Source organism: Sardina pilchardus, chromosome 18 (genome assembly GCF_963854185.1).
Source record: "Sardina pilchardus chromosome 18, fSarPil1.1, whole genome shotgun sequence".
Taxonomy (NCBI): domain Eukaryota; kingdom Metazoa; phylum Chordata; class Actinopteri; order Clupeiformes; family Clupeidae; genus Sardina; species Sardina pilchardus.
The window spans coordinates 12,079,185-12,097,521 of NC_085011.1; the positions used below are offsets into that span (position 1 = coordinate 12,079,185).

The 18,337-nt window shown below is 42.6% G+C and overlaps 1 protein-coding gene across 4 annotated transcripts in view; it reads right to left on the minus strand.

Annotated features, from left to right (window-relative positions):
• The window catches only part of phactr2 (phosphatase and actin regulator 2), a 44,492-nt gene that overhangs the window by 25,653 nt on the left and 502 nt on the right, over window positions 1-18,337 (minus strand). The window contains exon 1 of one of the 4 annotated variants that reach the window (XM_062519297.1): window positions 8,413-8,569. The exons of 2 other annotated variants lie outside the window; for them this stretch is intronic. In XM_062519297.1, the coding sequence (XP_062375281.1) occupies window positions 8,413-8,425 (13 nt within the window). In that variant the 5' untranslated portion in view covers window positions 8,426-8,569. Of the gene's footprint in view, window positions 1-1,254; window positions 1,553-8,412; window positions 8,570-18,337 lie in introns of those variants that run through there. One more of the 4 variants, XM_062519296.1, reaches the window with a different exon arrangement.

Consider the following 18,337-nt stretch of genomic DNA (forward strand, 5'->3'; position numbering starts at 1 on the left):
AATATCCTTGTGTCGGAATCATAACAGGGCATCGTCTGACAGGGTGAACTCCAGTGACTCTCTGGAAAGTTTGAAAAAGGTCCACCACAGTGACTAGTTCTACTTTCGGCTTAAGAGTTGAGAACTAGAGCAACTACACAGACTAACACTGACTAAGGGCAAGTCTCGTGGCCCTTTCCTGTTATGATTAGCGGTCCAACTTGAAATGTGATACTGTAGTCCCATAGTCATTTACTCATATAAAATGTACTCTGCCTCCTACAGCAACAGCAGTTTATTTAATGTAAATGACTTCCTTAGAGTATAGTCTTACCAGCCATCGGAGCTCCCTATTTTTAATTGGCTGTCCCTAACTAGAGAGGTTTTGTCTGCTGCATAGGATAATTTGCCATGTTTGCATCCATCCAAAGTAAAACTATATGGCACAACTTCTGAGTGGTCTTTAGAGAGGAGATAAAAGACCTGTATAGCCAGCCTATTGGGGAAGACATTTTGAAGATTTAAGTGAACACAATACATATGAACTGTTCTTCTTAAAGATCTCCAGTAGACAATACTTCTGGTCAAGTTGGGACTGTCCCATTGAAGAGATCAGTACGAGTTGAGAGTAGAATAGGCTATGTTGCATGTCTGCCAAACAGAACAGCAAAACTAACAGAGTGTCAGTCGTTGGCTCAGAGTAAATATTAGGAAGTCGAGACAAGGATGTTTGTCAACCATAGCGTGGATGTCGTTTAATCACGCTACTAGAAAAAATAACTTTTAGTCTTTAGAGAACAGCTGGATTTTAAAAACAAAAAAACAGACACTACGAGGGGTAGGAATGCCAGAAAGAATGCTACACATTTGAAAAGAACACATTTGCAGTGTGAACCAACAGGAATTCACTTGGCGACACATCATGAAATCTTACATTCTTAACGAGGCCAATGCTAAGACAAAAGGGAATGCAACTCTGAATAATATTAAGACTTTATGCTTTTCCATAGGTTGTTTGACGACTTTTTGTGACCTTGGAAGAATAAACGCACGAAACGACATCTGTCGACTTCATGGAAAGCGGAGCACTATGCCATCACACGTTAACGTAGTAAAACGGTATCGATCGATGTTAAACCATTTCTGATCAGTCTGGCAACAAACGCATCGATTTCCTAAGTTTGTCTCTTGTCTTTCTCCGTAATGGCTTTGCAGAAAGAATAGCGGTGTGTTTGGAAACAAATCACAACACTTTACCCCAAAACTTCAACTCACCACTGGCGTTTTGAGACAAGGTGGAGACGGACGTCTGGCCCATTTCTTTCTTTCAATGGACCACCACCAAACCAACAATCATGCGGTCCCAAAACAACTTCGGCGGTGAAGTCCTCTCGGTCGGTCCGTTTGAAGGCTCATTTCACCTCTTCCACACTGCGGTAAACGACTCCGAAAACTTATTACAAACTTTCAGGACTAGGAGAACCATCGTTACCGCCACAACTTAGTATTAAGATGCTTGTCATTCCTATGCGCAGATGACTGCTCGTCAAAGAGGTCACAGGAGGAAGTCACTACCCCTCCTTGCGGTAGTTTGCTAGTCATTGAAATATGAGCGCACGGGTCTCTTTGCTCAAGTGTAGTAAGTTAGCCGAATGATGAGGCAACATTGAACTATTTACTACTGTGCATATTCTAGGCACAGTTAATATGGCACAACATTGCATAGAGTAACTGTAGTAGGCTACATGTTTGTCTGTTCACTAGTTCAGGTGTCACAGAAACACTGGGCATAGGCCTGTTGCAAATTCCACGTTAAGTATGGAAAGGTCTGATTTGACCAGGAACTGTTTCATTCTGACAACTGAATACTTACTGTAGTGTAGGCCTTTACAACCTACGTTGTATGTTATGCATTTTCCCAATGGGCTACATTATTTGAACTAATATAACTTTAATTTGTGTATTTCATAAACACTACCAGTGTTTAACTTTGAGTTGCCTTGATTTTTTTCACCTACCCCAGGGAGGAGCAATATTGGGAGGGGGGTTAGATCAGGTGGGTGGGATCCAGTCTCAGAACAGGAAGGGCTTTTTGTTTTCAGTGGGGAGAAAGACAGGGCGCAGCCCCTTTATCCACATCTCTAGGCCCCTTCCTCCACGCCTCACGCCCACCCCTCCTCTGACCAATTCCTGCATGCGTCGCTTTGCTTTCCCAGTTATCACAGCGCAGCGTTGGCTTCACTCTCAGCATTTCCTGACAGACAGATCTGCTGCAGAGTGAAAATCGGCTCAGCTGGGACCTGAAGCATGCAGTATTTCCAGACAACACATCATCTATGGGTCTAATATTGGGGAATTAGTTACGCTCTTAATCTGACATGACAATCATGAAGGACAGTCTACATTCTGATTTACTGTGTCGTTCGGCATGAATGACACCTAACTAAATGTTGATTACCTATACCTAACAAATTGAGCTCTAAAAGATATTTACATTACAGCATTAGACATTTGTCAGCTCAGATACAGCATTTACATGCATTTGGTCAGCAATACATTATACTGGAAGGAAGCTGGCCAGAGATTAAAGCTTCCCTTAAAATGGGCATCAGATTGACCTTAGGTCAGAGCTCCACTGGGGTATCAGCTGGAGCTTTCGGGGAATAGTAAGTGACCACATCAAAATGTCACTCAGATGTCAAACAGATGCCTGTCTACTCTCAGCCAACACCGAGAGCCACGTGCTTCACAATCAGTGCAGATAACACTACTTATCCACACACACACACACACACACACACACACACACACACACACACACACACACACACACACAGTGACAGCAGTACCCAATGCGGTGCCCATGGCATTATGCTCTTGCTGCATGCAAAGAACATTAAATATTCTTGCTGAGGTCAATATTCAACAGCCATTTCCTTACCCAGCCCATAGCTGCTGGTTGTTTAAGAATGGTAGGTTGAAAATATACCATAATCTCCTCACAAACAAGATTATGATTTCATAATAACATCACTACAGCTTACAGAGTACATATTACCCTAAAATGTCATCTGTAACATATTTCGATAGATTAGGCTACTCAAAGAGAGTAATGTATTCTGAATACTTTGGATTACATCAACATTGTTTGTATATTTTATTAGCACATTTGTATTAAAATGGTTATGTAAAGTTGCAAGACCCATATTTAGTGTCAACAAAACCCACAACTTGCTTTACAGTGAGGATGTATTATATAAGACTATGTGTAATGAAACACTGTTGACGTCATTGTGTCAAAGAACCTACAACAGAGATGTTGTATATGCACATAAACTGAAAGACTAAACACAAGACAAGGTAAACATAGATTTTTTTCAAGTTAATTTTAACAGCACAAGGGGAGGTTATAGCCTATTTTTTTTTTTTGCAGAACACTGTCAGGAAACAAGAACCATACAGTACATGGCCTAAAACATGCTGGCTGCATATTATGCCCTATTGCCCTACAGCACTATTTTTACATTTCCTGAAATGTTTATATTGATGAGAAAATGAGAAAAGTAAAATCAGGCAATACAGAGAGAAAGACAAAGGAGCTGCCAGAGAGATACACAGGCTGGTTTGATTAAAGGACTATTTGAATTTGTATTGAAACCCCTTAAATTGAATACCACCCATTTCATTTGTAACTTGTATTTAAATCATACAGTAGCCTATAAATCATATTTATAATTACATGTGTTCCGTTATTTCCCTACACTGTGTGTATGCATAAGGTAAAGGTAAGGTAATCATAGTGTTTATCACCAACACCTACTTTTATTTTTCCTCTAGTCTTCTGTCAACTTGTCTCCTTAACTGTTCACACCAAGAGCGGTGGAGGTGTCATACAGGGTGGCAGCATCAACGCTTCGCATTAACTTGACTGAATGGATGATGTCATGCATTGTCGAACTGAGTGGGAATCATTTCCCTGGTGTTGTGACAGAAGGTGAGCAAATTTTTACTTTTCAAGCCCAAGTGCAAATGTCAGATCGCCTGTATGCAAACATGCTAACAGAGTGCTCGACTGGGAACAATAATTTAAGACCGACTTGATAAACAACAGTGTTTATGCATACATGTAACTAACTAGTTAAGCTTTTTTGCAATTAGAAAAGAAAATTCATTATTGTATGACAAATGTTTTATGAATACCAGCCAACTCATGTTAGTAATCTAACTACCCACAGCTTGCTAGCAATAGTGTGATTATTGGTTGAGCTGTCGATCTTGGTACACTCCCATTACCATTGCCATCACGTTTTGGGCAGAGGGCAAGTGAAAACACTACTTTAGAGTACTTTCTGAGGTAATTGCCTGAGACTGACCATTCAAAATGAAGGCAAAACAATTTAATATTTTTCTTCACAGAGCATGTAGTTAATTTGTGTCGGGATACATAATCCCAACATTTCCTTCAAAAATATAACATAGGCCTATGACTGAGCATTCTAATGGGAGTCTGAAACACCTCATAGATTCAAGCTTTAAAAGCAGGCCAGAGTGAATATAGACGCTCCCGTCGGTTCTCATGTGTACGCACACTAATGTGTTTATCAGTCAGTTTCAGCTTTTCTATGGCTTACATTTCCTCATATATCCATGGTTTTTTTTTGTCTTTTTTTTTCAGAAAGACCTCTGAGTCAACCATTATTTAAATCCTCAACCAAAACATTCAAGTGACAGACACCACACACTTCCATAAGCTGTCAGCCTTCGTGTTGAGTCATTGCGAGAGAGCAGCCACCCACGCCCCTCACAGCAGAGCCGGAGCACACAGGTTGGAGTGGAGTGCTGCCACCTACTGGTGGAGTGGCCATTCTGCTGATCTTCACCTTAACTACTGTGCAGTACCTCACCATGGAAACATTTTCTGTCAACCTGAGATACTGCGAGAGCAGATTTAACCCTTACCTACACAGACCTGATGTGCTTAGCAGATATTTCTCTCAGCTTCGACAAGCTAAGCTAAATGAGTCTGAATGCATCGAAAGGTTCCCTGCCTAAATGGCACCACTCATATTCATGCATTCTGCCATGCACACTTTAAGTGTCAGCCTAATGGAGACATCCATGTCAGGTCTATTTCCCGCCAGACTCTCTTGGGGGCAGGAAGGCTTATGGAGGGGTAGCCCATCCATCAGTCTACCTCACATGAAAGTGCACATGGAGATAGAATTATGATGAAAGATGGTTGAGAGTATTCATTCTACTACTGACTCTTGTCACCGCCATTTCGTGCAACATCACTGTTCATCTCCATTCTTCATCAGATGGCATGTGAGCTCACCCTCCCCCACTCCCACCAGCTCCATTCACTTAGGAAACAGAAGGGGTTGCTCCAATATATCTATCCTAATTTCATTTACAGATGTCAGAGACAACCTCCCCTCATCTCCTCCCCCCATCATACATGCCACTGGATGATGAGATGATGATGATTCTTAGCTCCATTCCCCTTCCCAGTCAACTACACATCTTCATCAATCTCCCCCCCCCCCTGTATCTCACCCCTCCAATCTGTCCCTCTACAGGCAATCTGTTAGTCCTAATGTCTTTCTTCCCAAAACAGGCCCCTCTCCCCTCTCCCTCCCACAGCACCAAAGGAGGATGCGTCATGGTCGTATTAGTATGCTTCTCGCTCTCAGAGCCGGTGAGTGACTCAGCGTGGAGCTCCAGCTCGTCAAAAAAAAAAAAAACAGCCTACCTGATGCATCTGGGAAAAAGCACTCACAGTGTTCTTTAAAGCCAGAAGGGCCCTTGCAGTCGAAGCTGTTACTCTGCATCTAAATAAAGCCAGAGTGATGACACAAAGACAAGGGACCTTATCAAATATTAACTGCCCTACTCAGCAGAAATAGATAACGGGGTAATTATTGTTTAAGTGGGACGTCTGAGCTCCCCTGCTCCTTTGATGACTTATTTACTAACTAATCCCTCTTTCCTGTCCCACCCCCCAAAAATATAGGCCTTGAATGTTTTCTTTTCTTTTTTTTATGGTTGGCAAAAATAGCTAACTACGGTACAGAGATGTACCCTCCATGTGCTGGCAAGGTGGAGTGGGGTTTTGCATGAGTTGGGTAATTTGTCCATTACCAGGGAACAACACGGTATAAATTGCAAACCCTGTCGATCAATAGGTGACATCCTGTCAGTAAGTGGGCTTTCTCTTTCTCTTCGCCAACCAGGAGAGGCGCTTATTTGGGGATCTAGGACATTTAATAATAGCACGTAGCAGGGAGAATTGAGCGCATTATATTTCAGCATGCAGGGAAACAGAGGCTAATGATCCTATCGTCTGGGCGCTCGCAAGAGATCGAGGAACCATGCACTGGACACCAGAGAGGGGAAGCTGGCCTGCCTCCTTACAAACAGCAGCAGTACGCAGTCACACGCATAAATATGCAGCCGTACATGTGCATGAATGTAAGCTGAGTGACAGTCCATCATCTCCATGAGAAACCAAACTCATGCAAATCTTAACAGGAAACAGACAGGCTTTCCATTAGTTGCTATTTGCGGCAAGAAAATGGAACTGAAAGTCGTAGACGTCCTAACTGCACTTGAAATGCACTTTTTAGGACTTAACATCCTGAGGCAGAGAAACTTTGATCTTTTCCTGATCGGAAACTTAACGAATCAGGGTTTTTTTGCAGACCGTGGTGAGCTGAGGGCTATGTCTGCTACTTTTAAACAAGACTGCTTTGGTATATTGAGGAAGGAAGCATCCTAGAAAGCTACAGGCTCTAAAGTGGATCTGGGGTAGATTTGAACTTGAACTTGTCAGTGCAACAATCAGTCAGTTTGTACAATGATTCAAAACAGGCTGTTGTCACATCCTAATAAAGAGGAAATGAATAGTCTTTTTCCTAAATGTAGGAAACGATTTAGGTCACATGACTCCAGGGAAAACATAGATGAACGTGCGTAATATGATAAAGATATACATGCCAGGTCATGAGAACCATGAGAAATGATGTAGCAACTACACAAGATCATTAGAGCAGTTTGAGACTCCCTGTGAAAGACATTTCCTCATACCTACATCTACTAAGGAGCATCTGATAGTAACAACAAGAGCATGCTTTTCAGCATTGCAAAAGCCACTCTGAAGGTTATGTATTGATCTCGAACTCTCTCTCTCCATTAAAACCTGTGTCCCAGCTTACATAAAGAGAGAGTACTAAGAGCCTTTGAGATATCATATACCACAGGGATTTGATGACGATGCAAATACCAAACCAGAAAATGGAATATACAAAGCACTTTTAAACAAATCCAAGGTTCACATTTTACATTGCAAAATACATGCTGAATTCAGGCCAAGGGTACATTCTCACTTTATAATGACACAGTGTGTTCATTATTATGCTAACAGAACTCCACAAGTAGTCTGTCCTTCACGCCTCCTTCTCACTCCTTTCACAAACACACACACACACACACACACACACACACACACACACACACACACACACACACACACACACACACACACACACACATACACACACACACTGGCATAGCTTATGTTCAAAACACACAGATTTGAATCAGTGTTAGGGAACCAGCCCCGGCTCTATTTATATGACTGTGACTCCTGGGACTCCAGAGTTCTGTAATGACTTCAGTCTCACTCCCCTCACTGTGTGCTTTATCCCACAACTTTCTCCTCTGTGTGTTTCCATTAACAGCCATGCTAAGAGATAGACACTTCATTTGTTACCATCTGTATCCTGCAAACGCACCCCCGTTCTCCATCTCCCCCTTTAAGACTCACATCAGTGAGGTCAGATCACAGTGGTCCGGACTAATAGGCACTTCTTCCGCAAATGTTATGACATTCGCAACGCATGGCATACCCAATTAAACACATCATATGACAGGGACCAAATATAGCCTGACTGTAACTCTGCCCCCATCACTAGGGGACAGGCTGTTTATTCAACAGTTGAAGTCTCTTCCTGGGGAGTTTCCATTGGTAACTACAGAGACGGAGAGAAAGCACTAAACTTGATCTTTTCCTATATGGACACAATCGTGGTCAGTGGACTCGAGAGGCTTAAGACAGCTTCGGTGTTTCATGGCAACCATTTAAGGTGCTGTGGCACTTAGGCAGTGATGCTGCAGTTTTTCAAAAGAGCCTGGCTTGAGTGCAAAGCTCAGAGGTAAATTTGACTAAATCTGCCAATAACAGTGGCTAGTGGTGGCAATTGCATGGATCTGAAAGCACTGTGTGTATTAAACACAGTGTGTATGAAACTTCATTAGCTAAAGCAAACAGTGTTGTATCCAGTGTATGAAAACAAACACACACACGCTCGCACGCACAGACACACACACACACACACACTCTCATACACACATAGAAAGTAAGAGCAGACTCACGAGCATGGTCCATGACTTGAAGGAGAGAGAGTGACTGCTCCAGTTGGGTAGATCCTGTGTGTTTTCTCCTCTACTCTCTCTCTCTCTCCCTCTCTCTCTCACCCACTCTCACTTTCTCTCTCTAACTCACTCCCTTACACTCTCTTAGCCTCTCTCAGTCTTTCTCTCTTTAACTCAGTCAATGTGTGGTTCTCACTCAACCTGGTATCGTCCTTCCCCCTCTCTCTCTCTCTTTCCCACACCACCTCCTCCTCCTCCCTGCCTCCCTCTCTCTTTCTCTTTAACTCACCCCCTCTCTTGCTCCCACACTCCCTCTCTCCTCCTTACGGTGGCTTTAGCCCCTCCCGTGTTGATGTCTAGTCTCCGTCCGATGTTCGCTCTCAGCATTCCTTCCTGCTGCGCTCCCCCACCAGCAAGCCCACCACCACCACCTCCTCCACGGCAAGCAAACGCTCCAGGAAGCCCACCGGGTCCCAGGCAGGAGGCATGACAAACAACCCTAACCTCCATTAGCCCGGCTGATTGAGCCGGCCAGAACCCATCAAGTGGAACCACCCAGTCCGCTGGGGCTTTTAGCCGTAGCCCCGGGCCGTCGGAGAGAGACAGAGATGGAGGGGGGGGGGGGGGGGGGGCGAAAGAGAAGCTGAGAGACCAACAGACAGACTAGAGAGAATAAGATAGAGAGAGAGAGAGAGATAGAGAGAAGCTCAATGATAGATCATCTTGAGTGAGGGACTAGTGGAGAAATAGAGAGTGAAGACAGAGAGAGTGTGATAGAGAAACTGTGAGAAAAAGAGAGTAGGGTAACAAGAGGCCTCTATTGAAGTCTTATTTAAACTTGCACAAAACAAGATTTACCAGTACACATTTGTTCAAAAGAAGATAATGCATGCATGAGTCCATGAGTGGCATGTGTTGCTATCTTTTTGGTGTGTTTTTGTGTATGAGAAAGACTGAGGGTGGGTGTGGGTGTGTGTGTGTGCGACGCGTGCATGTGTGTGTGTCTGCACTCCATGCCCGCTCTTTTCTCTTTCACTGCCTCTCACGAAACAATTTGTGCACTGAAGAGCCTGATGCACAGGTGTTTGGAGAGGCCTCAGAAGAGAGTGAGGTTGATTTTTGTCTGGGTCACCCGATGCGCGGCGAGATAAGTCTGTTGAGCAGTCGCCCGGCCTTTTCAAGCACCTCGCCACACTGCCTATATACCCCACCGTGCTGCAGTGCAGCGCGAAGCCAAAGCCAAAGCCACACAAACACACAGGCTTGCAGAGAGCGCGCACACACGCCGTGGGTGAAAGTCTCTGACAGTTCGGGCCTATTTTCAGTCACAGACTCGATGATAAAATTGGCCACCGTTCAAGAAGGATGATTCACCACTGAAGATATATATATATACACACTCACACACATACACACAGTTCTGGAAAAAATTAAGAGACTACCGTATATTTTTCTGTCATTATGTAGTTGGTGAGTCATTTTCGAATGAGTTGATTGGCATAGTCAAATTTGCTGTGGTCTCTTAATTTTGAATATGACCGTCAACTCATTTGAATGTCACTCAGCAACCTTGACATCAGAAAAAAAATGTGCAGTGGTCTCTTATTTTTTTCCAGAGCTAAACACACACACACACACACACACATATATATATATACATTATATATATATATATACTTTCCTCTGTTCACATGAATTCAACAGTGGAATATGAGAATGTGAAGAATGTCTCCACAGTAAGGTAGAGGTGGAGTTCAATAACCTCTGACTGTAGTGTTATAGAGAATGTGTATAAATTAGTATGTGTAAAACAGCAGGGGTCCAAAGTGACAATAATGTCTCCTCAGAGAATGAGAGAGAGATTTATATATTAATATCTGTTGTATTTTAATGGCTCTTTGGCCAGGGCACACCCTAAGAGGTGTTATCTTTTATTTTTTATTAAAGTAACGGTTGTTGTTTAAAAATCCATTAGAACAGCACTTATCATAAAACACAAGATAAGTCGAAGACAGATCCTTCCAGTTCTCCTTCACAGCCCCCTTGGCAGGCATATGTTCAATGGATATGATTAAATGCCATCGCTAAGTAGGAGAAATACGTCCTCTGTCATTCTATACTCTATATAGCCACTCTGCCTTTCAAATCAACATACACACCTGCTGTGTTCCTATCGTCTTTGCATCACTGAAAGAATTTGACAAAAATAAATGTCAAAATGAATAGCAATGCATATTTGTCAATTATTACAAGACACAAGTGATGAATCTGATCAGCTTTTACTTGGTTTCCTTCAAAGATTGTTTAAGGACTGAGAACCTTGAGAACTCCTGCTGGTTTCATAAGGGAGAGACGGTTTATCTGACACCAGTGCACAGAAATAGCTAACCCTAACCCTAATCACCTAATGAAGAAAAACATCTACAAAATGAGAGACAACTTTGTGTCACGATGTGGGTGAAGACACCACCAAGAAGATGGTTGACACAGCTGCCCCCCACACAGGGCAAATAAAACCTTGTATCAAAAGCGCAAATTAAAGCATGCGGTTTGTCCCTCTGCACCGTTCCAACCCACAATCTAGATAATGGCCGCCGGGCACACAGCCAAACCAGCTGAGAGCCTTGACTACCATCTTCCCTGCTAGCATGCCATCTGAAGAATCAAGAGCATATTCTGCACCCCGCTGTTCTGAGCAGCTAGTTTTTGTTTCTCATTATTTGAAACTCAGGTTTGCTCTTGCATGGATATCCACAAATGCTGTCTACCACATTATGTCTTGAATTTCCCCTTGGGGATCAATAAAGTATCTATCTATCTATCTATCTATCATGAAACATATCTGTTCTTTTTGCTTTGTTTATTTTTTTGTGGTTATTTTCAATGGATTTATTCAGTGACAGTACATGGCATGTACAGTACTTACATAAAAACACACTACATGCCACTTGCCCCTCTGCAAATTTAACTGATGGCATATGGAGCAACTTTTTTAGCAATGCTGGGCAACCACATGAACATTTGCCTAGTGATTTGCCTAGCGAGTAGCGATGTTTAAAATACTCCAGGAAAAAATAATCATCAATAAAAATACTCGTTTCCCATCATTCCATTATACATACATCTCAATGGGAACTTATCCAAACCAAGGAAAACTGTACATCATCAAACTTAAGGTGGTGAACATGGTGGACAAACAGGATTTCAATGTGCAGACTAAACAGTTGAACAGTTTTCCACCTGCATCATGGAAATTTGCCAGTATCAAAGTCCACCTTTCATTTCCGAGTGTGCCAGAGTAATGGTGTCCTAAACGTTGAGACAACACGATTAAAGCTAAATCATCATGGCAACAAGGTAACACTGTCTCACCTTGCTCTTCCCAGTACAGGTCAACATATACTGAAGCTGAACACTTTAACAGAGATGGGTTACTGTTTGATAATTAGGCTAACTGTGGTATGAGGAGTAAGGTCTTCCTAATGGTTTGAGTCGTGGCATATTTTTAGCTTTGGAAGAAAAAGTAATGTCCGCAACACTGATAAATGCTCCCGGTGGACACCATTTGCATGATGAACACCCAGTAGGGTCGAAACATTGCACTTTTTTCAATATTAAACCGGGAGCATTTATCAGTGTTGCGGACATTACTTTTTCTTCCATAGTTACTCTCCATTTGTCCTGCACCTGCAAGGTGGGATGTGCACACAGCTACTCTTCTTGAATATTTTTAGCTTTGCCATTTCCTGGATTGTGTGATTGTGAAATTAATGTGTTCGTTTTATCCCAGTCAGTGATGTTATTAAGAGTTGTCAACTTATTGACAGTGTGAGAGTGCTATGCATTTTACAAGTGTGATTGAAAGTGAACAGGGAAAGCGTGTTACAGTATATGGCGATGGTGATTATTTATAGAAGGGTCTCTAGGTCCTCTGGGTAGAGATGAATCCAAACAATCAAAGCACATCATGTACTCAGCAGCCTACCGTAACCTGTGAATCATCATCATGTCCTCAACAGGCAACCTAAACCAGCGCCTTACATAAACCTACCTCAGAGAGAGCGAGAGAAAGAGAGATCATCCGCCATTCAAATAAACAAATACATGCAAACCAAGGGGTGTCAAACTTTCACTGCTCCAGTCAACATAAGGCAGCTCAACCTGCAACCTAAAAACAAAAATGCAGCCTTTGAAAAAGCCTGAAAATATATAATATGAAGCCTCAAATATATAAAAGTGAAGAAACAAATCGATTCGTAGACCTGGTCCCCTCTCCCCACTCCAGCAACCACTGGACATGGAGGGGGTAATCAAGGATCAAAGAGCCAGGGGTCCATCTCTCCCACACAGCCACTTCTGTGTGTCTGAGAGGGAAAGAGAAGGGTGCCCACGCATGTGCATGTACACACATGCACGCACGCACACACACGCGCACACACACACACAACCTCCATTACTGCAGTTCCCTTTCACAGCCAAGGCACGACCATGTCAGAGCAGTCGGATAAAGTGGAGGAGACAAAAAGAGAGAAAAGAGAGATAAAGAGAGAGAGAGAAGAGAGAGGGAGAGAGAGAAGTAGGTGGGCTATAGATGAAGAGAATGACAAAGAGATTGCGATGAAGAGAGAGGGGCTGAAGAGAAACACAATAAAGGGAGAGAGAGCGAGGGAATGAGAGTGGTGGATGGATAAAAAGAAGCAGAGAGAGAGCAAGAGAATGGGGGAGGTGAGCTATAGATAGGAGACGCGCAAGATAGCGAGGGATTCTCACACAGAAAGAGAGAGGGTGGAGGAAGAGCGATAGCAATTAAAGGAGAGGATAAAGGAACACGAGCAACGGGTTGATTAAAAAGAGGAAGAAGTGAGAGAGGGAGGGGATAAATAGAAAGAGAGAGAGAGAGAGAGAGAGAGAAGACAAGGAGTGCACACACAGATGTTAAATAGCCTTCTGAGGGGGCATCTCCTTCCAGGCAGCGGCGTTCGATCCCTCTCTATTGCAGAGAAATCGACAAGGAGCAAGAGAGAGAGTGTGACAGGGAGTGAGAACAAGAGCGGGAGTAAGAGAATGGAAAACGGACAGAATAGAAGGAGAGAGAAAGAGAGGAAATGAAATGCATGCTCTATGAGTGACTGGTCTAAACAAGCCTTTTTGCCCACAGCCGTTACACACACACACACAAACACACACACACACACACAGACACACAGACACACAGACACACACACGCGCACGCACACACGCACACACACACGCACGCACACACAAAATTGCCACTTCCCACATCTAATGGCGATCAAGTCTCTGCTTCCCAGGGTTTCCCAGAAGAACACAGGAGGACAGCAGGTCCAATGCGGACATAATCAATGACAGGCACATAATCACACGCTATCAGAAACATCTGCCAAAGAAAAGACACACTTCCTAGCCAGTGAGAGCAATGACAGTGTACAGTTTACTCCATAAATTCAAAAGATTAGCTTTAACATCTTTTAAATTAAAATATATGTCTAATATCAATCACAAATGTGAATATATCCCTAATGTAAAAGCCTGATCGTTATTATATAGCTTGGGCCATACAAAATAAAAACTGTGCGTTAGACAAAAATCCCTGTTCAACAGCAGATCACTCGGCTTTGCAAACACTTTATTCTAAAGTGCTACTGCAAGACGAGTGAATATGGACATGACTACAATTCTCTCCAGTATTCTTGAACCTTTTTCAGAAAGGCCACGATGCCCTCTAATAGCGCTTCCCTTCCTCGCTCTCTCTGTAATTACATGAATAAGTTGGTGCTTGGTGGTGCGAAGTGCCACATCCGTGACATTAAAAGCAGCCAAAGGTTCACATGTTCCGGCTCAGGCTATCATCCTCCCTGAAGTCCTCTCTCCCTACATGGCTATTCATGTGCACACTTTCAGCTGAGAATTCAGATTTATTGTTAAATATTATATATTATAAATATGCAATATACACTACAGTATATAATATAATATTATATATTTATGACTATCATAAAAAGCATCACCAGTACCTGTTGGGGGAGGGAGATCAAACCATCCCAACCACAAGGTTGTGTGGTGATGCATGATATTGATGTGTACTCCGGGTTTACAGGATCTCATATCAGGGGAATTGCTCCATAGGGCATTATGAATAATTTACACATGCACACCAAAGACCTGATAATCCAGTAATTGTCTAAGGCAATATCAGCTTTGTGCACACTCACTTGCAAAGGCACACATTTCCACACACGCAAACACACAAACTCACACATTTACCAAAATGTACACTCTCATGTACAAAACTCACACTCACCCAAAGGCACTTAATGTTTGCCAAGAAGAAAGTTTGCTCTCTGGTGGTCAAATGTGTGTACTACACTATCAAATATACACATTAACCTTCTGGCACATTCAGCTCAACAGGTGAATCAGAACTGGCTTTATATGAAATAATAATATACGGTAACTATACAAACAATGTGACTGCACATGGGACCATCACCCTGATTATTACTTCATCTGAGATTAAAAATGGTAGATTGTGGAGGGAAAGATGTGAATATGTCCATGTTCACCATTCCTGAAGATGAGTCTAAAACCTGGCTGATACAGAACATAATGAGAGGAAGATGATGATGATGAGAGTTATATAAAAAGCAAAGATGGATTACACTAAGTATGCACATACAGAGACATGCACAACTATCAGTCTTAGTAGTACAGAGGAAGTGGTTTTAAACCGTCACCATGCTTGTCAGGGCACAACACCTTGCTGCCTATATATAGCATATTTATACAGAATAAATGACAATGTTTCCCTTGTTTGGTTCATTTCTCCATAGTGTACTGTAAATATTATGACAAAGCAGATGATTTGGGACTGCAGACACGTGACTGCAATCTAAGCTGCTTATCAGAGACACAGAGGCTTCCTTAATTATCATCAATGTGATTAAATTTGTGTGTGCGTGTGCCTGTGCATGTGATGGTGACTATGTTTGTGTTTGTGTGTGTGTGTGTGTGTGTGTGTGTGTGTGTGTGTGTGTGTGTGTGTGTGTGTGCGTGCGTATGTGTATGAGCATGCATATTTGTGCTCATTCTCTTGTCACAACACCTCTGCTTTTTCTCCAACAAGTCATTATAATGAAAACAAAAACACCACTACACTTCTGCTGCTTCCTCACAGTAAGGAGACACACTCATACATGTCATGTCAGCCTGAAACTGTCTTCTCCCTCTCTCTCTCTCTCTCTCTCCCTCTCCCTCAGCCCATCTCATGTCAATCCTTCAGCTCTTAAAGGTACACTACAGTGTTTCCCCTAGAATTGTTTCAGCAGGAGGAAGTTGGAAGCAGTCATAGGCAGCTAGGGGGGTCCCGGAGGTCTAGTCTAGGGGGCATTCTCTCGACCTCGTGGCTTGGTTTCCACCAACTGTGATACCTTATATACTAAAGAGATGTGTGCCTCTCTTAATAATGTCCAATGAATTCATTTAGGCACAAGTGGACTTCATTCAAGTCACTGAAGCATCTCAAGGCCCATCGATAGAAGTAGGATGCATCAGACCTCAACTGCAAGCATCATTTTATGAATTTATACATTTACACTCCAAACGCCAGCTTTTTGTGGAGTCTTGGAGTATGGTGTGTAGATTGATGAGGGGAATTTTTTTTATATATAAGATGAATCTGAAACATAACAAAATATGGAAAAAGTGCAACCCTGTGAATACTTTCCGTATGCACTGTAATATGGGGAAGCATTGCACTATGCAAGATGTTCACCTTTACAAGGCCAGTTTGATGGTAAACAAACTTGTACTAGGCGAATCATTTACAATAGCAGAATAACATGAGATACATTGTGACTCTAGAGGGAGCTCTGTCACCAAAAAATACCTAAACCTGCATAGTGTACCTTTAAAGGCTTTATGTTAAAGGGCTAATTATGGGGACCCTCGGCCCTATTTTGTCTCAACTCAGCAGGAGGCCGAAAGGTCAGGGCATTTTTTTCTGTCGACTTGATGGGAAACGGCGTTATGTGTCACTGCTACAGTTATCTAGACCGGTGGTTAGAGGTTGAGATTTAGTTGGTCACACTTTCACAGCGTTTGGAGGAAATTACAGTGTGCTTCCCACTTGATGCAACAAGATTACCTGATGATGTATATCACTCTATGGCATGAAAAATGTGAACACTGTGTGTGTTAACTGTAGTCTTGGTTTTTAGACTGCACTGAAATACTAACTGGCTTGATGAAACTAGTGTTTCCTGATGCACCAAAAAAAATGTGCTCATGTTTGTACATTTCCATATATGCCACAGAAATGAAATTATGGACAGACTGTGACTGTGCAGCTGGTTAATTCATCTAAATGTTCAGCTCTGTGACCGAGTCTGGGTGTGTGAGGCTGAGACAAGGCTGTGTTGGCTAGGGAGGCCATGTCATACAGTATACTCCTTCGCACCCCTAAATTGCAACCTCTTGACAATTACTGTGTCAATTGCTGTCAAACAGCAGAGGGTGAACAGCAATTTGCAATTCCTGATGTCCACCCCATCACTACACCACAAATCTACAGCGTGAGTTGCTCTTCAGGTACAAGTGTATGAAGCGATCATCTGCACCTCCATCACTGTCTGGTTTGGGTCTGCCACTAAACGGGACAGGGCCTGATTGCAACAGACAATTAGAGCTGCAGAGAGGATTACTGGAGCTGACCTCCCCTCTCTGTTCAGGACTTGTACCGGTCCAGGGTCAGGAAAAGGGCAGCAAAAATCTCTACAGACCCCTCACATCCTGGTCACAAACTGTTCAACCTCCTTCCCTCAGGTAGACGATACAGGGCACTGTTCACCAAGATGACACAAAGATAGCGCCTTCCCCCAGTCACTCTGTTGAACACTCAGAAACAGCACCCACCCTTACACCGAATATGGTCAATCAACCTGTGCTGCTCATCTACCTCATGTGCTCTTAAATTTTAGCTACAGTATTGCTATTAACATATTATAATTGCACTGAACTGCAGTGCACTATATTTATATTTAATCCTAAACCGATATACTGATATTGCACTATTCTCACCCTCTTGTGTATTGCATCTTGCTTGTGCCTGTTGAGGTGTCCACAACCATGGCAACCTGACAGAGACAACAAGAAGGTAGACATTCCCAGCCACACTCCCCCTTCGGACAATTGCATTCCCACCTAGTTTCTATTTATTGCAAATGTACATACTGTATTTATTCTTATACATGGCCTCATTCTACTGCCCATAATTCTATTCTTCTTACTGTTATGTATTTTATTCTTTGTTTTGTGTTTTTAATTTGTGCCATCTTTATGGCTTTGCTTTCACTGTTATGTAGAATTATAAAGAACAGCCGTTAGAGCAAATTATAATTAGGAGCAAATTATAATTATTCCAATATTGTATCTGGGCCTCTATATTGTGATACATGTATCATGGTATCAGGTTGCAGGCAATAGCCTACCCTTGCTGTGGACACTCCTACCTTCACGACCTGCTTTTGTTTACCCAACCAGACTTTTTCCACTGTATGAGAAGTATGTAGTATGTCACTGCAACTGTGATGTTACTTATAATTTTAAAATGAACCACAAAAGGGACACATTTGACAAAAATGCACAGAGAGGCTTTATCTAAAAACGCCATGATATTATCTCATTAAAACCAAACACCAGACATCCCGTCTCCAGACATGTATCAACAGTATCATGCAGGCCTGGCCTGCTGCTTAAAATAAATTGTGCTATGATAACATTTCACACTGTAGCTGTGGTGGAGGATGAGGGAGAAAAGCACACCCTCATAAGCGTTTCTGAATGTCACAGTATCCTGTCTGAGATGAACCCATGCACTGAACAAAGAAATGAAGCTTGCAATGACAGC